At 35.2% G+C, this 25646-nt stretch overlaps 1 protein-coding gene across 5 annotated transcripts; it reads left to right on the top strand.

The window, feature by feature from the left end:
- The first annotated feature begins 250 nt into the window (after positions 1–250).
- On the top strand, positions 251–25646 carry LOC128998006 (RING finger and transmembrane domain-containing protein 2). Of its 5 annotated transcripts, XM_054423926.1 has the most exons (9): positions 712–1393; positions 2103–2236; positions 9205–9470; positions 10424–10603; positions 13274–13411; positions 18239–18416; positions 20701–20854; positions 21756–21971; positions 22816–25646. In XM_054423926.1, exons 3-9 carry the CDS (start codon positions 9221–9223, stop codon positions 23047–23049), a joined length of 1350 nt encoding a protein of 449 aa, XP_054279901.1. In that variant the 5' UTR covers positions 712–1393; positions 2103–2236; positions 9205–9220; the 3' UTR covers positions 23050–25646. The 5 variants fall into 5 exon arrangements, with proteins under 5 accessions (XP_054279898.1, XP_054279902.1, XP_054279899.1 ...); XM_054423923.1 differs by lacking the exons at positions 712–1393; positions 2103–2236 and adding an exon at positions 251–466; XM_054423927.1 differs by lacking the exons at positions 712–1393; positions 2103–2236 and adding an exon at positions 252–466 and having other exon boundaries at positions 13274–13390; positions 22816–25645.

Here is a 25646-nt window from a genome sequence, read left to right as displayed (position 1 = left end):
TGAATATTTTCATAGCCCAGTAACCAAACTTTCGTAATACCACAAATACCATTAGCTGCTTCCAAACAAAACAGCTGTTACAACCCTACTTGTGACGTTGCCACTTCGAAGGCCGCGGCCTGGAGTTAAAGGTGGCCATGGTTACCCTGAAAAGACGATGAGGCATTCGTGCCTGGTGGTAACACTGCGTTATTGCGTGCGTTGGTTGGTCAAACTGGTCAAAGTTTCGTCTACGTCTAGTCGTACTCCTAGTGTCAAGTCAAGTGTCGATTTCTTATTGTCAGTGTCTGTGTCTACACTGTCTAACCCATGTCTGTAACTTAATTTTATTGTTCCCCTTAGTTTTTCTTACTTCATTTCGTGTTCTGTTGACTTTCGGATTTTGTAAATGGTTGCGTTTGCCTTGGATTTGTTTTATAACAGAAAAATACAAGCAGGACTGAAGAGAAGAGCAATGTAGAATAAGGTTTGTAATTTATGTCCTAAAGTTTGTTGTCTTGAAATTCAGGCCTGAAGAAGAGTTCTTGTCGACAACTAACAATTCTTGTTAAATACTTGATTGTCCTTGCTGTCTTTGGGGGTTTGTGTTTGAAATGTTTATTAGATCAATGGTTCACAATGTTTCATTGTCTTACTCCAGAGGTAAGTTGCTATGATCTTGTTTTATCTTGCAAATCTAAAACAGACAGAATTTCTGATTTACCATCGCAAATCCAAGCAACATAGGCCTACTCGAGAAAATAAACTTGGAAGCTCCTCGAATAGCAATTCATTAAATGACCGTGAAAAGGGTAAAAGATACAGTGATGTAGTGATTGGCAAGAGGACTGATTGTGCAATTAAAAGTGTTCACTTGAAACCAACAATCAAAAAGAAGGCTATTTTCCTCTCTAGGCTGAGCCCAGAATCTACCGCTAAGGATATAGACAGTTACATTAAGGATGAACTTAACCTGCAATCTCTCAAGTGTACACAAATTAGGACAAAATACGAAGGCTACTCTTCCTTTCATGTAGAGGTGCCGGAATCTGATTTTGATAAACTTTTAAGTGCTGATTTGTGGCCCGAAGGTTGTCTCTTTGCTCCATTCAAGGGAATTCTACGAAGAGACATAGTAGTGAAGAGAAGTGAAGATTCAAAAAACTCTACTCTCGCAAGTCAAGAAAATCCAGTTTGATAGCATATGGGCCCGGAACTTTGTGGGATCGAGGTGATGCCTACTCTCAACTCAGTAAAGCGACTGGTGAACCTGAATCATTAGACTGTGAGACGGAGTTTAACTTTCTGTTCCTCAATATTCAAGGACTTAAGGACAAATTCATAATTCTTGAAGGATTTGTTATTAATCTTAATCTATCTATACTTTGTATCTCAGAACATTGGCTTCAGTCAGGTGAGGTTAGCTTTTCTTGTCCTAGTAATTATGTATTAGGTAACGCTTTTTGCAGATCAAATAAAATCAGAGGAGGTACCCTTATTTTTGTAAGGAATGACCTTGCCCTACAGGCTAAAGAACTTGACGTAGCCTATTTATGTGACGAGCTACACTTCGAATTGTCATCTGTAATTTTCGATAGTTTGAAAATCATTGTAGTTTCACTCTATAGATCTCCTAATGGTAGTCCAAGCATATTTCTTGAAAAATTGGAATGTTTGCTGTTGTTTTTATGTAATTGGCCCAGTTATAATGTGATTATTGGAGGAGACGTGAATAGAGATTTTGACATCACAACAGAAAAACAAACCGTTAAAGATTTTTTAAACCTTCTTAGACAAAACAACTATTTTTGTAAAAATTTTTCCCCAACACGAGGTGAGCATTGCCTTGATAATGTCTTTGTAAGGATAGGCACTAACAATGTTGCTAGCTGTAATAGTAATGTAATATTCTTTCCTTTCTCTGACCATGATAGTATAATCCTTAGTTTAAGTTTTAATTCAAATATTTTATCTGACAATGAGCCTATCAGTTACCTTAGAACAGTATTGCCCAAGTCAAGCCTTTTGGACATAACTGATAGCCTATTATCATTTGACTGGGATCTGTTATTCCAAAGTCTAACTGTTGATGCTTCAATCTGGTTTTCATGTTTTTTTGAAAGGTTACTCACAGTAATAAACTATTACTGCCGTATGAAGAAACATAGGCCTACTACCTGCATGGATAGTAGACCTATCAAAAACAGCTGGTACACCAGTGATCTTGCTGGTATGAAAGAGGAGTTATTGACCTTGAGTAAGTTGTTCAAACATACCAATTCTCTAGAAGTTAAGTCTCAAATGAACAGTTTAAAAAAGGAATATAGACAAAATATAGAAAAAGCTCGAATTTTACATAATCGCAATTACATAGAAAATAGCAGTAATAAATGTAAGGCTGCCTGGAAAGTAATACAAGATAACACTAAGACCTCTCGTTCTAATGAAAAAATTCCAATAACACCACAACAGTTTAATGACTTTTTCATAGATTCAGTTGAGAGCATCAAGCAGCAGCTTAATACTGTGCAGCAGCAAGGAGCTACTCAGTGCATTCCAGATAGTCAAATCCATAACACCAATCACATTTCCCCGCCAGTTTTCTCCTTTAATCCTGTAACTCCCGAATCTGTTCTTAAAGCTGTAAAACGCCTAAAAAACTCTAATAGTAATGATTTCTACAATATATCAAACAACTCATTAAAACACATTATATCTGGTATATTACACCCATTCACTTCATGTATCAACTTGTGTCTGCTCAATGGTCATTTCCCCAAGGAACTGAAGATTTCACGGGTTTGTCCAATCTTTAAGAAAGGTGCTAGGAATAGGCCTGAAAGTTATAGGCCCATATCAATCATACCAACCCTATCTAAAGTTATTGAGATACTTGTGTTTGATCAAGTCAGCAATTTTTTAGAAAATAACAATCTTATTTATATGTCTCAATATGGATTCCGCAGTGGTATGTCAACCACAGATGCCATCGATGCTTTAGTACAAGAAGTATTAAATACTTTTGAGAGGAAGGCCTTTGCTTGGGCCACACTGTGTGACCTGAGCAAGGCCTTTGACTGTGTGGCCCATGATAATCTATTGTGCAAATTAGAGGACTTAGGCATTAAGGGGTCTGCTCTCTCTTTTTTTAAATCATACCTAGAAAATCGCAAACAACGTGTACTTTTAAATGGCTTGTGGTCGGACGAGGCTACTCTCAAGTATGGAGTACCACAAGGCTCTGTTCTGGGACCAATGTTATTCCTAGTAGCCATAAATGACCTGCCAAAAAAAATACCTAGCTTAACAAAAACCATACTGTATGCTGATGACACTACTTTTGTATCAGTTAGCAATCATTTAGATCTACTTAAACCTTTAGCTGATGGGGCTTTAAACAAGGCATCAGTGTGGTTTCAAGAAAATGGGCTTCTATTAAATAACGATAAAACACAGAATATTATTTTTAGTCTCAGGCCTGTTAACCTTGAACTGCCTAATAATGTAAGTTGTGTTAAGTTTTTAGGCATTTATCTTGATAATAACCTTCAGTGGGACAATCACATCGATCATATAGCTGCAAGATTGTCCAGAGTGGTACATCTCATTAGACGTCTTAAGTATTTTGTTGACTTTGACTACATAAAAATGGCCTACTTTGCATTTTTCCAAAGTATTTTCCGTTATGGTCTTATCTTCTGGGGAAACAGCTGCAAAATTACAGATATTTTAATCATACAAAAAAAGGTGGTTAGACTAATTGCAAGTTCCACCCAAGACGCTCATAGTAAACCTTTATTCCTCGAGTTAAAAATTCAAACTGTTGTTAATTTGTACATTTTTGATCTTATGTCTTATGCTTTAAAAAATCTATCAACTTCAATTTTTAACAATCAAGTCCATACATATAATACAAGAAGTAATTGTCAGATAAACAGAACATTTAATAGGCTGAGTAAAACATTGAAAAGTCATGTTGTTATGTCCGATAAGGTATTTAATAAATTGAGTAAGACTGTTCAATTTTATCCAGGTAGACATTCTTTATTTTTAAGTAAATTTTATGACTGGCTCTTAAGAAACCCTTTTTTTTCTATTGACGACTTCATGGCCGTAAAGGAAGTTCAGTTTTAGACTCATTGTCAGTGCCTAGGTTAGTTTATATTGTTGTTAATATTGGTTAGTTTATATTGTTGTTAATCTTTTATCTTAATTGTCTATCAGCGTTTGTTATACTGTTTTTATCTCTTGTTAGCAGGACCTTGTCTACTGTTTTTTATATTTTAAATGTCCATCAACATTTGTTGCAATTGTTAATTTTTATAAATTTTTATCTTAATATCTGTATTTTGTTGTTGGTTCATATAATTTATTCTTTGTTAAATTTTCATATTTATTTACAAAATGTATTTATTGTTAAATCACACTCCATACTGTTGGTAATCCACAGAGCTGAAAAAAAAAAAAAAAAAAAAAAAAAAAAATTAACATATTGGACATGTTAGTTGTAATGTCTAGCCTGACTGTAGCCATGCTATATACACATGACAATTGTCAATGCATTTTTGTAATGTCCAATGACAAATAAATATTTCTGATTCTGATTCTGAAATAAGCTGTAAGCAAGTAATTAACATGTCTTATTACGCAAAGCCACTCGTTTTTTTTTTCAAGCAGAACCTGTCAGCAATTTTCATTCGTCAGCATATTATTGCTGACACATATTTCTAAAAGCTTTTAAATTATATAAACTTGTAAGTTAATCTTTGATTAAGTTGCACAATCTAACCTCAAATTTTTGGGTTAGTTCATTCATCCAATCAATAGGCTAGGATATAGAACCATCATCAGTCCTTTTCCTTTGGTGCCCTAACAACTTTTTTATAAAAATTCCTGGACAGATTACGCTCCATAGAACCATAATTGTTCTTTCCATCCAGTCAAGACACCAGACATTAATAGTGTAGCCTTGTACCATCAAGAGTAGCCTAAAGATTTGTCCAATGGCTATTCATTTTAATATGACATGTAGCCAATGGTTTAGCTTAAAGAAAAGACAGGATAAGACTAGGCTATACCCCAATCCATATTCACCGTGCAGCACAGGTCTAACGGGAGGTATTCGTGCTAATGGCACTACTGGGGATGTCATGCACTTTCAAACTGTCCAAATGACACTTGGGAAGACACAATGTATAGGCTATTTTAAGTTTGAGTAGTAGAAGCTTTGACTATTTATACAACTAGACATTTCATCCCCATGTTAACCCTCCGAGTGTCCATAGTTTAGGCCTTAATGTCCGCCTATTTTTGGCGCATTTGCAAGGTTTTATTAAAACGGATCTGAGAAGCTTAAAACAATGCTACTTAAAACAATGCAAGTGCCTCGACCAGCATGTATTTATATAATTTGACTGTGTCTCATGCATTTATATAATGTCTATAGACGAATAAATATCATTTCATTTCATTTCATTTCATTTCATTTCAATGTTAATTCTACTGTTCTATATACCATTTTGTTTGGAAAATCATGGGCTTCAATTTCATACATAAAACATAAGGAATATTTGTTTCAAAAAATCTTTTAGGAAAAAAAAAATTATTTTGGAAAAATTGAAAAAAAAATAAGTTTGTGCTCAATGAAATTGTATAAATTACAGGCCTATAAATATTTGAAAATAGCCACTTTGTTCTAAATTTTATGAGGATTACAAATATATAATAATATAAGGCAGAAGATTTGCAAATAAATAAGTTATGGGCAAAAAACAGATTTCAGTACATAGCGTTTAGCTAAGAATGCATAGCCTAACCATAGCTAGGAATCTGGCTGATAATTTACATCAATATCACTACCTACTTCTTCAGGATCATCAACCAGCCCTTCAAAATCATTTAAATCTTCTTATAATGCACCACGTATATCACTACTTTTGATTTTTAACACTAAAACAATGATAAACGTAATAAAACACATCAGTCATCGGTCCGAGGTTAACCAAGCTGTTTACAAATACGCACGTCAGCTGTCTGCTACAATATTTTCGGAACTAAAATGAATAGCGCTTAGAAACAGACCTCTGGAGAAAGCTTAGAGTCTTACAAAAAGAACGATACCTAACTCGATCCAGTTCAATCCGATTCAGTCAGTCATAGAGCCTTCGCCGTAAACGATGTTCGTGTGTCGAAAAATCGACAAATGACACTACACAAAGTGTGTTGAGAGTCGATTTTTCGACAAGTGACGCTCGGAGGGTTACCTTTTAAGCCAGATTTATGTGAGCTACCGACAGATTGCGCTGATCTAAAGGTACTTTCCTGTTAAAGGGAACATTCATTATTATCGATGATTTTTTTCGATATATCGATATTAACAAATTGAAACATATCAGCTGACAACTAGGATAAATATTGTTCAGTATATGAAACTGTTGAAAAAAAAACCTAACATAACTAACCAAACTTGCTGTAAAATTTAAAAATTCCGTGTTTAACTTGCCTTTTCTATTATCAAACCCAAACGGAAGTTTTAAATGGTACAGCAAGTTTGGTTGGTTATGTTAGGTTAGCTTAGAACAGTTTCATTTCTTAATCCATATAGACTATTTTAGCCTAAACAAGATCAGTTAGTTGTTGTTGTCAATTTGTAATAGATCTGATCGGAAAACAAAAATATCAATATATAAAAAAAATCATCGATAATAATGAATGTTCCCTTTAACAGGAAAGTACCGATCTAAATTACTAAATTCTGTTGATACAAACATTTTTTACCAAGTCAATCAAAGGAATCACATGATGAGTTACCTATAGCAACTGTTATGACCAACAGCAGCAACAAAAAATACCGTAAGGTATGAAATAGAATCTTGGACACTAGCGCATTCTCTGACTGGCTCAATCAACTATGTACTTATTGGGATGAATAAAAAATTAGCGACAGCTGATCCATATGGGAGGTCTACTTCAGTATCCAATAGTCAATGGTAGCAGTACGGTATTAGAAACATCACAACCCATTGAAAACAAATAAACAAGGGCCTAAATCATCAATATGAGTTCAAAACAACTTTGAAAAAACTTAAATGAAAATATATTACAATTCCAAATATGTGGTTGCCAAGCAACACAAAACTTATGTAATATAAACAACTAATATGTTTTAGTTTGTTGTCAGTAAAGATTGTTATTACTAATAAATAACCTTTGCCAATGTATAAAAACAAAAACAAAAAATGAAGAACGTGAGCAAATGGCTTAAATAGTGTCTGCTAACAGACCGAAGGCAACGGAATTGCGACAAAACTCATAGCCAGAAGCTTTTGAATCAAAACAATGTGTTTTTAAAGACAATAATAGGTTTTTTACATACCTCAGTCAAATAGTCCAAAATGGTATTGCTCAACAGCTTACATGTTTCGTTGCGAAGACAACATTATCAAAGCTTGCAACTCGTCAAAAACACATTTAAAACACGAACACAGAAGACATTAATACGGTACGAATACACAATTGACATTTAGATAGCGCTATCATAATACTGATTTGGTCCGGCGCGGCACGGGGCTGGTAGCAGACTGGAGGTCACGTCACGTCGTCTCCTCTACTGTTATCACTGATGTTATCAGATCTTCGATCAGCTGTTCCTGAGTTTAATATTGTATTAAAAATCGAGTGAGACTGGAACTGTAATTTTTCGTTAAGGATGTGGTCCTTACACTGTTCGTCATTATAAATTTTATAAATCTCGAACTCCTCCAAGGTGTCAAGTTTTCTACCTTTCCCACAGACATGTAGAATTTTTAAACCATCGTCAATGCTACTCATTGAGTGATTTGAATCAACCAGGTGTTGTGCGAAGGCTGATTTTTGTTTGACCACTGGTTGATTCAAATCACTCAATGAGTAGCATTGACGATGGTTTAAAAATTCTACATGTCTGTGGGAAAGGTAGAAAACTTGACACCTTGGAGGAGTTCGAGATTTATAAAATTTATAATGACGAACAGTGTAAGGACCACATCCTTAACGAAAAATTACAGTTCCAGTCTCGCTAGATTTTTAATACAATATTAAACTCAGGAACAGCTGATCGAAGATCTGATAACATCAGTGATAACAGTAGAGGAGACAACGTGACGTGACCTCCAGTCTGCTACCAGCCCCGCGCCGCGCCGGACCAAATCAGTATTATGATAGCGCTATCTAAATGTCAATTGTGTATTCGTACCGTATTAATGTCTTCTGTGTTCGTGTTCGTGTTTTAAATGTGTTTTTGACGAGTTGCAAGCTTTGATAATGTTGTCTTCGCAACGAAACATGTAAGCTGTTGAGCAATACCATTTTGGACTATTTGACTGAGGTATGTAAAAAACCTATTATTGTCTTAACAATATAGTCCAGGGGCCGAAAACATGAATTTTGTGTTTTTAAAGTCGGTACAGTATGTTCTTTCACAGCCACCTTTAACTACAGGCCGCGGCCTGGTAGAATTGGCAACGTCGCAAGTGGTGTTGTTTAGTGACAGACGTCCCATAAGATAACATGGCAGACAGGTGACATCAGCTCATTAATTCACACTTTATTGATTTAAATTTAAATTCATGAACATAAATTTATTAAAATATTGAAAATAAAACATACAGAATTGAAAACCAAAACAATATGAATTAAAAATCCATATCTGTAGATTTTAAAGCGGATTCATTATTGTCATAGTCCAGTAACCAATCTTTCGTAAATACACAAATTCCATTAACTTAGCTTCTTCCAAACGAAACAGCTGTTACAACTCCACTTGCGACGTTGCCACTTCGAAGGCCGCGGCCTGGAGTTAAAGGCGGCCGTGGTTTTTTGGTGTTTGAGTAATATATAAAATAGGCCTAGCCTACTCAGAGTCGCCATCAGCAAAGCTCGGAAATTTATGTGTAAACACATGTTATGAGCGACGGTGCGGCACTAAAAGGGTTATAAAACAAATAATTTAATCTTACAGTAATGCATTATTGTGTGCTTATTGCCTACAAAGACAGTTCCAAAACATTATAAAATCAAAATTCTTGTTTTTTCTTATGAAGAATGTAAATTAGTAAAACTTTACTAACCTAATGTTATTTAAGTTGACCTAGGCCTACTTAAATAAAAATCAATACAGGGAAATAAAAATTTGCTCAGTCTGCAGGTTTTTCTGTGTTATCTGGCTTAATTTGTTAATCTTTTTAGGATAAAAAGGTTCCTCATGACTCATCGAGAAAGCGGGCGGGAAAGACTTAGACTAAGTGGATTGGTTCACTTGGAGAGACGGACAATGGAAGGTTCACGCATCATCAGGGATAACCTCAACCGGGTTTGTCAAGAACTTCGGCCCCTAGTGCAACCAAGAAGTGGCATTACAAGTGATGGCATCACACCACACATTACACTTCCTAACTGGATACAGGCGAGGTCATTGACTTCAGCCGCATCTACCTCCTCTGTGACTACATCAAGTATGTATCATTGTCATTGGTAATCTTTCTTTCGAAAATAGGCCTAAACCACATCTCTGGCTGAGTATTGTTATGGTCTGAATTTACTAGTTCTGGTTTGATTAACCATCCCTCCCTTTTTTGGTATCTTCACTTGGCACAGGTTGCTCTGCAATTCTACAAAGTAGGTACAATGTCACGTTCGTTTCTGTGATTTTAATATTTTTTTATGACCTAGGCTCCAAACATACAGCTATTATAAGCCTCATCATTTAATCAAATTTGACATCAGGAATGTTAGCATCATATATTACATATCTTAAACTTAAAAAGTATAGGTAAGTTAATCAGACTTAGTTAAACAATTGTTTTGTTGCCTTTTGCTGTCCGGTTCTTTGAATTTTCTTAGCAATCACTGAGGGTTAAAAATTAGTGTGCAATGCTCTCTTCAGCTGTGTTGAATCACTATATGAAGCAATTGTTTAGTAGGATGCTTGGGTTAGAGCATTGCTGTCTATACTACAACTGAATCGTTCGCTGCAATTCTCAGAACTAATCTCGTATCAGTCCGACCACCTAAAGCCATACCTCGCTGCATTGTAGCCAAACATTACGAGAAAATTGCTTGGATATAAAATCCATAACCTCCAAATTTTTAGGCTGTACAGATTACAATTGTGTAGATCAATTGAAAATCAAGCTACTATGGACGGAAATATAGCGTTTTTGTGAGTGTGAAAGTGATAATGCTGAAGGAGGTAATAAGAGAGCGACAGTTCATATGTTTGGGGGAATCGAGCAGACAGACTTTGTGATATACAATGTGCAAAAACAGAGAAAGTTCAGTCAAGTGTTGGTCCCTTGTTTGTATCTTCAAAGTACAGTTGGTAGTGTAATTCCACACACTCAGTGCATGCTTTTGTAATAGGCTTACATTTTTATTACATGTTGTTTATGATTTTTTAATGTTTAAGGAAATGACATGGAGTCTTTTGTAATCAACCTAGAGTCAGATGAAAGAGACCCAGATGTCCAGAGTTCCAGCAGACCACCCGGCAGTCCACCTGGTGATAGTCGATCAATGCCTTCCAACACTTCATCCAACAGCCCTGAAACTAATTCAGAACCTACCAACAATCCACAACCAGATGAAAGTAAGTATAACCTTTAGTCTTTCATATTATTTCCATATTTCACTTTGGGGATGAAGTTCTGGTCTCCATGAAAAAGTCTTTCTATCTTGTCATCAAAGAACTTAAGGTGGCTGTAATGTCAATCCAGTGTTATATGAGTCCATACATTAGCTGCTACACAAAACTCTAATGGTCCTTTTGCCTCAGTCATAAACATATTCCATTAAAGTCATTATAGGTTTTGAGAAAGTCAAAGTGTGAGTTCCTCATTAGTAAGTATTTTTTAGGAATAAACCTGACATTCTCAAACTCCAAAAATCTCAGGATTATAATTTACGTAATTAACTTAATGGGTATAATTCCCAGGTAAAGATAGACTTGCAGAAAAGATTAGTCCTAGGAGTGCATGTAGTGTCGACTTATGTTAAAGGAAACATTGACAATATTTTAGTCAGCCATAATTGTTGACATATTTATTACTAAAAGACTTCAGTTCCATAATTTGTACACTGTATCTAAATCACCAATTCAATTGCCGGGTATACAGTAGAACCCCTCATATCCGATCTCACAATAACTGACTCCTCGGGATATCCGACCTAGTGTCCGACCGTATATTTTTATTCTGTCTCGGGCGATAATGCTGAGCATGATCGGTTAACCGAAAGGCCTATTGTGGATGTTGCCGTAGTCGCTGCAGACTATCATTACTGTCGTCGATAACGGGTGTTGCCACCGTCGCAGGAGACGGTTACCTAAGTCCCGGAGACTGCAAGTTATTCTCACGGGTGTTGTCCCCGTTACAGGAGAAAATTATTTAAGTAGCGGAAGCTGCAAGTTCGCTCACGGGTGTTGTCGCTGTAGCAGGAGACAATTACCGATGTTGCAGGGACTGCAGGTTATACCCCTCACTATATCAGACCATGGCCCGGTCCCGCCATGGTCGGATATGAGGGGTTCTACTGTACTTGCCATTTCAAACATCCTGCTGTTTATTTTGGGAACTTAAACCCAACAATCATAAAAAGGGATACTCGTCAGATGGTAATAACAGTTTAAGTCTGGTAAGCTGGGCTGAAAATTGTAACATTTTCTTTTCTGGAAATTTTAAGACTTAGCCTATATCCCTCATTTTCAGTTCAAACAACAAAATCAAACAAGTGCTTTCCGTACTCATGTTTTGTGTAAAGCTATAATTTGGAGACAAAACTATCTCAATCCGCCGAAGAGTTCTTGGATATGGCTCTCAACTATAGGAGTGCGAACCTGAGATTTTCAATCGAGCCTCAAGCTTTTTTCTATCAATCATGAATTTACGTGTACGGGTAGGCCTAGTTACAAATAATAGATAATCAGGCCTAGTCAAAAAGTGTAAAAAAATGTAATTTAATGTTAATATGTAGAGTTAAATATATTTTTTTTTGTAGATAAAAGGATGAAACAAAGAACTAAGTTTATAAAAAATCTGCCCCCCTATTATTTTCTTCAAAAGGAAATCTTTTCTTAAAATCGGCGCGGTAATAGACAATGAATAAAAGTAAAAAAAAAAATAATAAACAACTATACCAACAATCAATTAAACAACTTATTGATTTGTTTATATTTGGATTTGAAGTGAACTTGTATAATTAGCATAAAAGTTATTATTTTAAATATATTCATAGTTAAATATTTTATGATCAAAACAAGAGAATATTCATTTTAGGGGAAGTAGACAAATTTGCAGAGAAATTTAAATGCCAGCAGGCCTCTTAAGTTGAAATTAGCATGAATTTAAACTCAGTTTTAAGCATATGAGATTTGGTCTCCAGTTAAAAGCAGTATTACATTGTGTTCCTATCATAAATAATTAATCTATTGTAATTTGCATTTATCACAATGTTGTGCTGACTATAATCCTTAATATTGTTATTATTTTCATTAACCCAAGATCATGTCATCATCATCGTCTCCCGCGACAAAATTCTGAATATCTCCATCGTTCACAGAAACATTATCTTCAGCGGCATAATCCTGAACGTCTCCCGCAGTCACAGAAACGCTATCATCGTCATCTGCAATCATGGAAATCCTTCCCGCGATCATGTAATCATCATCGTCTTCTGCGGCCACCTAAACGTTATAATTGTCTTCTGCGATTGCGGCGAAATTCTGAATATCTCCCATGGTCATCATCATTGTCTTCTGTGGTCGTGGAAGTCTTGATGTTATCATTGCCATCCGCGATCGTGGAAAAATCCTGAATCTCCCACATGGCATGGCATGGGATATCATAGTTTTCCGTGGTCATGGAAACGTTATCATCATCATCCGCGATCGCGGCAAGATCCTGAGCATCTCTCCCTGTTGAGTAGTCTACACATCACCTTCGCTTTTCCTGATTATGGAAACGTTATTGATGTCATGTGAACTTTGCAGACACGTTTGTGCTCGATCTCTTGAGCTTGTAGGCCAGGCTCGGCTTGGCTCGAAAATTGAGCTGCTCGCACATCTCTAGTCTCATCATAGGACTATTTTGAACATATCAAATATACTTACCTCATCATCTAGGGCCCATCATATCAGAGAGTATGTAGGGGAATACAATTCTTGTCTCCTTAGATAGGCTACTATCTTTAACCTAATTAGATGTAATTTTTGATAATCCAACAAAAGGTAAGTTTACCAAATGATTTTTTTGTTTTGTTTCAGGTGTTACTGACTTATTTAACTTGAGTCCTGAAGCGACTTCACTCATAAATGTAATAAAGAAATACATTCCTTTTGTTACAATAATACTGGCCAAAGCAGTATATGACTACAGCCCAGGTATATTTAATGTATTTCAAGGTATAAATTATTATTTTATTTTGATTTTTTTCAAAAACATAATTATTTATAGTACAGTAAAACCTCGCTTATCTGGGAGCTGGTGAACCATGCGGTAGATCAACTGTGTCCAAAAGATACCTCTTAAATTACGTACAAAACCTTATTATCACATGAAAAATATAGAAATATAGAAAAATACTGCACATGGTTTGGTAGGTTATTTTAATTCATGAACAAGCTGTGATTTAAAATGTTACAGTTTATACATCTGAACCAAGGTTAATAACTTATCATGATTGTGCATTATTTATGATTGCACAATATTGTTTTTTACCCTCATGTTAAAATGCAAATAATGACATTAATGTATATTTATACAGAATTACATGGTTAAAATTGGATTTATTGTATATTTTTACCATGTTGGACTAGTGGTTTTCAGTTATTCTTGGCCTCTCTCCTCCCAAGTTCCCAGGATAGTCGAGGTTCTACTATAATTATAATTAGTTACAAAAGTTAAAATTATTATTTTCAAGTACGGTACTGTAGTCTATAAATTATTAGTCTTGGTGAGGTACAATTTTCACATTTATGATTGTGAAACCTCAATTAACATGTTCACTGGTCCTTTGCCAGTGGTGCACGACGAGTATACTTGTCAAAGCGCCATTTACAAACTATTGTTCCAGCGTGAGGTTAGCCACTGCCGTGAGATATCATTTCGCTTGCTGCTTGTTGTGCCAGTTTTATACTTCAATCTGGTATAATTCGTTTTTAGATCCCACTATTTTATCCCCACTATTTTGGTGGTAGGAATTGTTAAAAAATACTGTAGTGTGGGGTTTAGGCTTGAATTTAATGCTATGCAATAAAATAACGATACAGTAGAACGTCGATTATCCGAATTAATTGGGGATTGGGGGTGTTCGGATAACTGATTTTTCGGATAATCGGTCATTGACGGGAAATGACGGGAAGGGATAGCGGCCGGCGGCGATTTGCCGATTTTGCGTCAGTGACGTCTGTGGATACTGTACAATAATATAAATTTAATTAATTAACATCCAGATTTATTTTTACAATACAGCAACAAACATGTACAACAGTACTTAGAACTGGACTACAGAATCAGAATGTGTACAGAAAGAAATTTAAAAAAAGTCCAAAATAGATTTTTGCTTTAGTCCAGACACTCGTTTTTTTGCTGCTAAATCTCGCAGTCGTTTTAAAGACAGCAATTGGACAGAATCACATTCTTCTTGCTGCTCTAACCACAGCATTGCAGTCTCTAGGCAGTGAAAGGCTTCATCGTGGGATGGGCCGTTTTCATTAGGGAGGTCGATGTCATAATCCTCCTCTTCATCGTCATCGCCGTTCTCTTGGACGTGAGCTATGATTTCATCGTCCGTCATCACTTCATATCCAGGGTCATCTACATCACATTCAAGCCACTCTTGAATATTGTCTTGATCACAATCTTCAAATTCTGGAGATTGGTTTATAAGGCCAACCAGTTCTGACACAAATTGGGTCGGGGGCTCTTCAGGTGTAGGAGCAGCCTCAGTTGGGCAAAGCTTATTCCAAGCTTTCTTCAGTGTGGTCTCCTTGACGCAATCCCAAGCTTCTGCAGCCATATAAACAGCATCCTTCATGTTTATTGCTTTATAGAGCTGAAGAATGGGTTTGTCTTCTTCTTGCCCAAGCAGAACCATCCGTAACAATGCTTTTCTGTAATAACGTTTAAAGCTCTCAATTACCCCTTGGTCCATCGGTTGGAGAACTGAGGTTACATTTGGAGGCAAAAAAACCACCTTGAACTTACCATCTTCTCTGTCGAGGTCCATCGAGGAAGGATGACTTGGAGCATTATCGATGATTAGCAAAACATTTCCAGAGCTCCCAGTTGCGATGTGTTGCTTTTTAACTTCCGGTATAAATACGGTATCATACCATTCGACAAAAATGCTTGTGTCCATCCACGAGTTCTTTTGGCTTTTGTAGGTGAGTGGTAATTTTACAATTCCCTTAAAGCACCTCGGGTTCTTAGATTTTCCAATGATAAGCAAAGGTAGCCTATGAGTTCCAGTTTTATTAGCGCACACCATTGCAGTGATGCGGGACTTGCTTGCCTTAAAACCAGGAGCTGACATCTCTTTCTTAGAAACTAAGGACTTTGTTGTCATTTTCTTCCAATATAGGCCTGTATCGTCTGCATTATAGACATTGTTATAATCGTAGCCTTCCTCACTGAGCAAACTTGCAAACGAATCTTTGAATTTTTCTCCTGCTTCAGTGTCAGCAGACAGCTTTTCCCCTTGAATATCCAACTCCCTAATACCATGCCTAGATTTAAAACGTTTCAACCAGCCGGATGATGCCTTAAAGTCAGCGTTACCACCAAGTTTCGCATTCATTTCTAGGGCTTTTTCACAAAGCAAAGGGCCACTTATTGGTTGACCTTGTCCACGTACCTGCATAAACCAAGTGTACACTGCGGTGTCCAAGTCTTGGTTTTCCGCCATTTTCATGGTTTTTCTATGTAGGCTCCCGTCTTCACTGTCGAGTACACACGCAAATTTTGTGATGGATTCACTTTTCTTTTTAATGTCAGATATCGTCGCATTTCCAACTCCATATTCCCGAGCTAAACTCGATCCACTAGCACCTTTTTTTAACTGCTCCAATATCTTAAGTTTATCAGAAACACTAAGCACTACACGTTTACGTTTGGACGACATAGTCAGTGTAGAATGAAACAGTACAATAGAAACCCGTACGAACTGTCGCTGTCGAATGCTCACAGGCGACTGAGACTTGAGACGGATACTGAGTCAGTGGCAGTAGGAGTGGCGCGCGCGGCCATAGTGCACGACAATTTCGTCACGTAGGCCCGCCCCGCCTCCCACCCTGCCTCCCGCCTAGCAGCTGTGCGGTGGCGTAGCGCTACGGCCAGTCGTGATTGGCGCGCGATTTTATTGATTTTTGCTTCTGTCTTCTTTTCGGTTAACCGACGTTTCGGATGACCGAGCTTCGGATAATCGACGTTCTACTGTAATGATTTTACTGTAGCATTGTGGAAGGTACCTAACCTAAATGTTGTGCCTGACCGCTTTTTTGTGGTATTATTTGTTGGTGTATCCGGGTACTTCACTTCCAGCTTTTACCCTCCATTTGGCAATACTGAAGGCCGGCTAACAGTATTGTTTAGTGCTGCTATCTGTTGGGTTCTTGTAAAACTATGGCCACAACAACTGGAACGCAGTATATGGCTCTCATTTGGATGAAACTAAATTTAAAAGTTTTCTCACACTTATCCACACAGTGCGTTAGCTGTTCCCGCCAACGGCAGTGGCTAGCCATCGCATAACCGCATTGAACATGTTAACTACCACTGTAGGTACTGTTTTTACCGATAACATAATCGATGTAGCATATAGTAGTTCATCAATAGCATGTGAAGAAGTCTTGCACAATGTTTCCGGTGGCAGTTTTTACTAGATATATGCCATTACTCAAAGTACAAACACAATGAAACCACTCTGCCATTGTGATTTGATACAATCCAAGTATTGTTTTGTCCAATGTCCATAGCAGTTATATAGCATCTATATGTTAACACCCGATTTTTAGGCATTTAGGAGCCTCGCAAAAGTAATCTATGATTGCTTGTTGTGTTTCCACAAATCTTTGCAGTGATACAATCTTTTCGGACTGTAAGGCTTGGGAGTTTCTTTTTCAACAATTGAAACTACAGTAGCATACAATTATAAAGACTTAGAAAAACATTATTATAGTACCTAGTTTGTTTAGTCTCAGGTAGTTAAAGATTTGTGTATGTTAGTCTTTGCATCCTTTCTCATCCATATGGTATTCTTGCTTCCTACTGATTCATTTTCACCAGTCTTCTATCTTGTAAGATATTTAATTTTGACGATTTCTTCTCCTCTTTTGTTACAAAATGTCACTCCAGTAAACCACTGATTAACTTAGATAAAGGGATTAGAACCATTTCAAATAACATATTTTTACGGTAGGAATACAAAGGAGTACAGTAAAAAGATCTACCACAGGTTTTTTTATTATTTTGAATTGCTGTCATCATAAAATTTACAACTGTGTATACACAAAATATGTTTTAAAATAATCAACAGTAGATTTCTGAACGTCATCTACTGTATATCCCAGTATGAGATCCGTGTCGTTGTCTGCTCCTTTACAATTCGTAGGCTAAGCCCAATTAACTGGTTACAGTTCCTTTTACCTGGCTCATTTTCTAATTCATTTGAATTTTTATGTGTGTTTCGGTTTAACAGGTTGCGGTTTAAAGGACGTTTACTATTCTTAGACCAAAAATGACTTATAACAAGTTACTACTATTTAGTGCAGCATAAAAGAACTTAAAGTCCTTGCCAGCTCAATGTCATTTTTAAATATCTCCTAATGTTTGAAAATTAATGCAATTATTTTAGGATTTTTTAATCTTGTTAATAAATAGAAACATTATTAACTATCAAATGAGCTCTGCGAAATTTGACTTTTCACAAACTCAATGAGATCCACTGAAGTGAAGTTTTAAGATTCTCAAACTGAGTATTTTTTATTTATTTAAGTCCAGTTAAGTGTTTAAGAGACTACTAGAGTATTGATCAGATTAGTTGCATGTCATAGTGATAATGTTGTTTTTGAGTAGTCTTTGAAAATCTTCATTACCAAATGTTACCTACGAATTGGTCCACCTGTAGTTATTATTATAAAAAGTCTTTCCTTACTGTTTTAGAAGAATAGAAGATTAATGTGAGTTTAATACATTTTATCTTGTTAGCAACATTTAATATGTGTTTTCAGCCATTTTGCTGTTTGTTGGACTCTATGGCACATTTGCGTTCTACAACAGCCGTCTCAAGGCAGAAATCGCTCAACATTCCCAACGAAACATTGGGTTTCTCTTGTTTGCTGTCATCCATCTTGTTTTTACTATTTGTATCTTTTACTATCTCTACGATGACATGAAGCTTTATTTAAGGTTAGTAAATTCAATTACAAGGATGGTTGATGATGAAAATAAAACATACAAGTTTCCAGGTCCAAAACGCAAACCTATTTCATTGAAATTATTCTCAATTCTTAAATTATATGATTGCAATCTAAATCGACTCATGTAAAAACATTTAATTTATATTGAGTTTAGGCAAAAAGAAAATGTTATTGGACCAGATAGTTATTTGATGACTATAACATTAAAATGATTCTGTATAGTATTAATATGGGTACAATAACTACTGTAAGGGCTCCATTCAGTGCCAAATTAAGCTCTCATTGTAATAAAGAGTTAACATGCTTAACACAGTACCGGTATGCTATAGCTGGTGGAGGGAATCGATGGCTTCCTGCTAGAGGCTGCCAATCCACTTTAAGTTTTTAGACATTTTGCTATGTTTTAGAACTAAACTGTGCAATTTTTTTAGACTACAAGTAGTTTTACTCGTTAACATAATGTAATTTTTATTTTATTAGGTAAAGTTATTTTTTTGTTCACATTTTCGCTTTCAGCAAGTCTGTAGATTTCCAGACACTTCACTATTGACCGATTCCATAATGATTTAACTTACAGAGCAGCACATTAGGATCCATTTTATTGAAAGTTAGAGGTGTGCAAACCTATGATTTTTGATCGAACAAAGCGCTTCTTTTCTAGCAGACATTTTATTGTATATTAATTATTTGTAATGCCATAAAACAAGTTAACTTGTCACAGTTGTTCTTTTTAAAATCCAATTTGATTTAATGTAATAACTATTTTTTAAGTATATAAAAGAGTAATGAAAAAGGAACTGAGTTTAAAAGAACTGTAATTTATTTTTCTTCAAAATGCAATACTGATGCTAGTAGGGTTATTTGACATCACCATCCTCTTTATTCTGAGTTAGTAGTGCAATAATATAGTTTTGGACTTCTGGAGTTCATCATAAGGTGTGACAATAACATCAGGTCATCCATAGGCCATCCATTTGGCTAGAGCCGTCAATACCATTTAAGAACACACATAACACATATACATTACGTAAATACGATGAATAAATAAAATATTGAAAAACTAACCAGCATTTTTAGGATAGATGACCTGATGTTTTTGTCACTTCTGACGATGAACTCTAGAAGTCTAAAACTATAGTAGTGTACTACCGTACTAACAAAGAATCACTTGATAAAGCAAGGTAACTTAAACCATTTAGCTATGTTTAAATCATTCACACCCATTTGTTTGACGGCCCCATCCTTATTTGGCGTTTCTTTTTAACAATTACTCTTTTAACAATACTCTTTTAACAAAGTTATTGGGATTTCTTAACATAGTTTGTTACATTTTCCCAATGGTTCTTTATCCTAACCATATATATTTATAAGTGCCATGCCAATTTATCCTTTAACACCAATTTACCATTCAGGCCTTTTTATGGCACTTTATTTGAAAACTACAACTTATATCTAGGCTGCTTTGCTAAGGCCGGTTTTATGCACCGCGACAGTTGCGAGTCGCGGCGCGACTCAAGTTCTATTGAATTTAATGGGAGCATTTATGCACCGCGACAGCGACAATCTGTGGCGTGAGTGAATTGGCGATCTCTAAATACCCGCGACAGGTTTTAGAATCACAGCTTTAAAAAATGTGTCGCGCGCGGTTCAAGTTCTATTGGATCAAATTTGTACGTTAATGCACTGCTACAGTAGTATTTTTATACTCCACGTGGTATGTTATCCATACATTTACATTTCACATATATTGATCAATGTTATTAATTAATATATAAATAAATTGTTTACCATTTATTTTTAATATAAATTACATAATTTTTCTTATGTAATGACATTTACATTAGGGTTAACCCAATTCAAGCTGTAAATTTTATGTGTTGTATAAATAAACGGGGGTTTGTCTTCAATGTGTACAACACTACAGGGTCTTATTTTAACAACTTAATTATCACTCCTTCATCACAACCACAACACACAACATTGGATTTAAAACTGACTTAGTTCTTTAATGTGGGTTAACGCGACAAAAAAGTGTAGCTGTCGCGTGACCGATCGGTCAGCCGCAACATATGTAGGCCTAGGGACTGTCACGGTGCATAAAACCTGCCTAAGATAAAAAAAACTATAATTTTAAACTGTGATATTTTGGCGTCTGCTAAGAATAGAATATGATCAACTGCAACTATAATTTGATCATACATCCCTCTATTCGTTCTACTTGCTTTTCACTAATAATTGATAATTTATTAATAATAAGTTTACTTCTGTTACAGCGTTGTGTTTATACCTCCCTATGTTCAACCATTTACTGTAGCTGATTTACTATGGCTAGTGGCAGTTACAGACTTCATTCTGAAACTAATCACTATAATCATCAAGATTCTAGTCACTATAATACCAAATTACCTCTTTGAGGCTAAGAAAAGGGTAAGTTTTCTGACAAATAGTTTTTATTACTAGACCTATATTTAGAGTGGGTAAAAACTGTTCACACATCCTCTTGACATTTTTTAGGTTGCCGAACAAAGTTCTTCTCAGTAACAATAACAATAAAGGAAATAATTTGTTAGGATTATTTCAATATAAATATCTCATCTGCCAAAGTGGGTGTTTTTAGGTCAATGATTTTATGATTAATCTCATTAAAAACCAATTTTACTTTAAGGTATCTTCTAGAGATATAACAGTAAAATAAACTTAACTCCTATAAAACAGTTGTAATTTTAACAAAAAGGTGCAACTGCAATTACACTGTTTTTAAGAATACTTCTGTTAGGAGCTGAACATTAATGTGAAATGGAACTCAGGTTTGCAAAAAGTAATATGAAGAGTTTGAATATATTTTTGTTTGCTACCTGGACGGATTTTAGAAAAATAATTTTCTGTTTTTTGTTTCTAGTTTAAATGCATTTATGGTAATCAATTTGTCTTCATTTCATTGTTCAAATTAATAGGAATGATTAAGAAAAGAAATGGTTAAGATATCAGTAAATAACTACCATAAAGACACTGTTCCATATGCCTGTAAAACTCGACAGGTAAAACGATAAAACTCTTCGAAATTGAGTTGGGTATTTGAAGTTACCATTTTATATCTTGTGTAAATAAAGGGATTATATTTATAAGCAAAAAACATTTTTGTAAAATGTTTTTCTTTTTACTAAAAAGAAAAACTAACTATCTTAAGTCAACTTTATGCTTTGTACCTACCTATCTTGTTTAGGTCATCTTGTTACACAGTGTTATTGTTTTTGCAATTAGAGAAACCCAAACTACAACTCTAGTGGCCAATGCACAAAATGTGATGAACTATTTCTGTTTGATTCAGGGAAAATGGTATCTAGCCATAGAATCGTCATCACAGTTGTATCGGAGCCTAGTCCCCATCCAGCCATGGCTGTATTACCTGCTGGAGTCATATCAAGGGCCACAGAAGGTTGTGGGAGTGTTCTTATCAGCTGCCTACATGGTGTCCAAGGGATCAGACCTCATGACGAGGGCTAGAGCCTGGTGGGCTTCCATGCTCAAGCTGCTTGAAAATGTTGTAAGTTATCACATACTGTCAGTAAAATATGTTGAGTAAATGTTCATACAAACAGTATTGTAGTTTGATTGAACTTTGAACGGTTCAAGGATCCGTAAATTTGATATATACAAATGTCTTTGCTACTTATATTACAACATATTATTTGTTTATATTCATTGCTGAAGTGTTTTCTAAGCTCAAAAATTAAAATACCCATATGTTTTGTCGTTTTACCTCACCAAAAATGATTATTGGTATTTTTTTAATTTAGTAGGTTACTTCACGCTCACATTATTAAAAAAAAATTGTATTCTAAAATGATTTGATATACATATTTTATTTTTACAGTATTTTATTAAAGCATTATTATAAAAAGCTAATCAAAAGTTTTTGTATTATTTTATACAAATACAAAATACATATCAATCGTCCATAGCAAACCATGCAACACTTTCCAAAGAACTGATATAAAACTCTGTTCTGATGGAGTGGTGGATCCTACTTTTACTCGTCCAATTACAATTTGGTTTTGTGTGAAAGCATCAGACCTACGATCATCTGCCTGGCCGATTTTTACTCGGACGAGCTAATTCGTATAGTGTGAGGAGCGTTAAAATTAGATTACAGAAAGCATCTGTGAAGATCGAAAGTTTATGAAGTTCATGATTTCACCACAATCGGCAAGATTAATGACTTAACTTAATGAGAGTTTTTTCCTTTGGATGTTCACCCGTTTTGTATGTTCATTGTGATGGAAATGGAATGGATATTCAGTCAGTGGTCTATTACCAGTTTTACAATACTCTTTTTGTCATTTTACCATATAAACGGCTTAACCTAACTCATCTTGTTTGTCTCTTAGCAGCTGGGTGTTAGTCCAGACAAAGAGGCTCTATCCAACGCTGGACTGACTTGTCCCATCTGTCACGATGACTACGATACCCCTGTGCTGCTAGCGTGTCGCCACGTGTTCTGCGAGAGTTGCGTCGCACGCTGGTTTGACAGAGAACAGACTTGTCCACTATGTCGTGCCAAAGTTGTTGATGATCCCTCCTGGCGAGATGGATCTACCACTTACTTCACCCAGCTTTTCTAAGCTGCCTTGCCTGTGTATATCAAATGTACATAGGAATGTGTAATATGTTCATACACAGTTATTTTGTTTTTTAATGGATTTATTTTACTGTATTTGTCAAATCACATAGTATGGGTAATCTTAAATGAATCGAAAACTTATATTTTATTAATTTAGTACATCTATGTCAGTTATTTTTATATTTTGAGGGAGACAAGCCTATATTTATGAAGAATCAAACTTGTAGCCTAGCTTATTAATGTCATAATCATGCAACACTCAATAATGTTTACCACTTGCCCAACAGTAACTCCTGATTTGCTATAAAATGAATGGTTTGAGGCATATTTTGTTTATAAAAGATAGTAACGGCAAAGGAAAAATAATACTCTTAAGGTTAAGAGTGAAGTAAATACTCTGATTGCAGCAAAACCTGCAGACTTAGTGAATATTAGGATTTTGTTTTGCTACTGCTCATAGCACAGATTTGAGTACCACCCAGCAGGTTAAAAAATGCTGTTCATTTGTAAATTGAAGTTCTTGGATGGGTATTTGATGGGCTTGGTTTGTATTATTTAAGTTTAATTTTTCTTAAGATTTGGACAGTGCTTGGTTTTATTTAGTTTTGAAAATAGATTTGAGCAGGGGCACTTTTTACGATGCTAAATTTTAGTTTTTGTTTCCTAAATGAAATAGTTCACAACTTCAAGCCCTATAATTTATTGGTTATCATGCGTTATCCACTATAAAATCACTCTTATTTAAGTGCTTCAAACACCATGTAAACATTTTTAATAGTTGGTGTTAAAAACTTATGCTATGCTAAGGATTTCTCAATGAACTCACAAAGCTATCATTCGGCCTAACTGTCCTTGTGGTCAAAACATTAAAAACAATATTTTATAATTGGTAAGTTATACTGCTTGCTATTTTACATATTGTCATAACAGTGATAGCTTATTAAAACCACAGTTTTAAACAGATGAGAGTCGAAGTTGCACAAATATCTTGTTTTAAACCTTTCGGTCTTCTTACAGAACATGATGCAATATATAGACTTGTGAGATTGTGAAAAAAACTTATCCTGAAAGGAGGATTATGATTATGGCTGTTAATTAGGTTTTAGTGTTTTAAAAATATACTAAGACTTGTACATATTCTTTTTTTGTACAAAATGTATATTTAATTTGAATCAGCTACTTGAAGTGCTTTATTGTGCCACTTCCTATTTATTTATAATTATCTTAACAAGGGGATATTTATGAATAGGGTTCAATAGGGTTTTATTTTGGTTTTTAACAACTGTTGGTTGTACACATAGTGTCTTTTTTAAAGGGTGTAACATAGAGCACAAGGGCCTAAGTTATTAGGATTTTTAAGGCTTACCTGAATGGGAAAGAGTCCAAACTGGCACAGGAAACACAAAACTTTACACTATTTACACAAAACATTAGAATATTTCACTGTCACTGACAGTATTTTCAACTAAGGAAGAGAGAGTTTTCTTTGTGTCCAAAATGGCCATTCATGCTGGTTCTGAGGCTATTTTGCCTATATATTAGTACATTATGCACTCGATGCTGTACATTATGTAGGCCTATCCACCAATAGCCTCATAACCAGGATGAATGGCTATAGACAAGATGTATCTACTGGATACAAAGACAAACCAGTTGTACAACATGCCCAGATCCATAACAACCCAAATTTCAATGACAGCTATACAACTAAAATAGTCAGATCCCTGCCTCCTCAATGTAACCAGTCACAACTGAGAAGATGGGAATTATCTTACCAATGGTTTACAAAGTATAGACAACCCCCAAACCTAAACCTACGATAATACCTTTCATCTAACCCACTCCACTTCAACATCCAACCCAACAAGCAGGCTTACATACTTATTCACATAGTGTATATAAGATAACTGAAACTGTATTTTTTGAATTCATACTATTGACAAGACTGTCTCAACAGCACACTGGCCACCAGTTTGGACATAAAGATAACTCTTTCCTTAATTCAAAATGCTGTCGATTTTTGACAGTGAAATATTCTAATGTTTTGTGTATATAGTGTAAAGTTTTGTGTTTTCTGTGCCAGTTTGGACTCTTTCCCATTCAGGTAGCCTGCTATCCTCTGAAACAATGTCTTTTTTGTTCATACTAAATATCAACATATCAGTAATGGCATTTAAAATGTATCTGATTGAAAAAATGCTTTAGTTTTCAAAACAAGCTAACCAATATAACACTTTGTAAAATCTGAAAAACAAATTTTAGTATTTTAAACTTAACACTTTAAGCAATCAGTAATTTCAAATAGGCTACAGATTTTATTTATATTTGATTTTTTATACACTAATTAACTATAATTTATTGGATAACGTTTTCTGCCTTTTGTAATTTTAATAAGATAGAAAATTGTGTTTTATTTAATCACTGGAAGGACTCAAATTCTTGTTAAATTTTCATTGGAAATATTAAACAGTATGAAATGATTACATTGTGTTTATTTTCTTGACTAAAATTACCTTAGCTAACACACTAACGTAAAAACTATTAATTCTCAAGCTTCAAATTCAAAGTTGGTTGTACAGTATTACACTTTGTTAAAAT

The sequence above is a fragment of the Macrosteles quadrilineatus genome, unplaced genomic scaffold (assembly GCF_028750875.1).
Source record: "Macrosteles quadrilineatus isolate MER2022 unplaced genomic scaffold, UCM_ALF_1.0 Scaffold_7__1_contigs__length_78375512, whole genome shotgun sequence".
In the NCBI taxonomy this organism is placed as follows: Eukaryota; Metazoa; Arthropoda; class Insecta; order Hemiptera; family Cicadellidae; genus Macrosteles; species Macrosteles quadrilineatus.
This window is presented reverse-complemented; position numbering and strand designations above follow the sequence as displayed.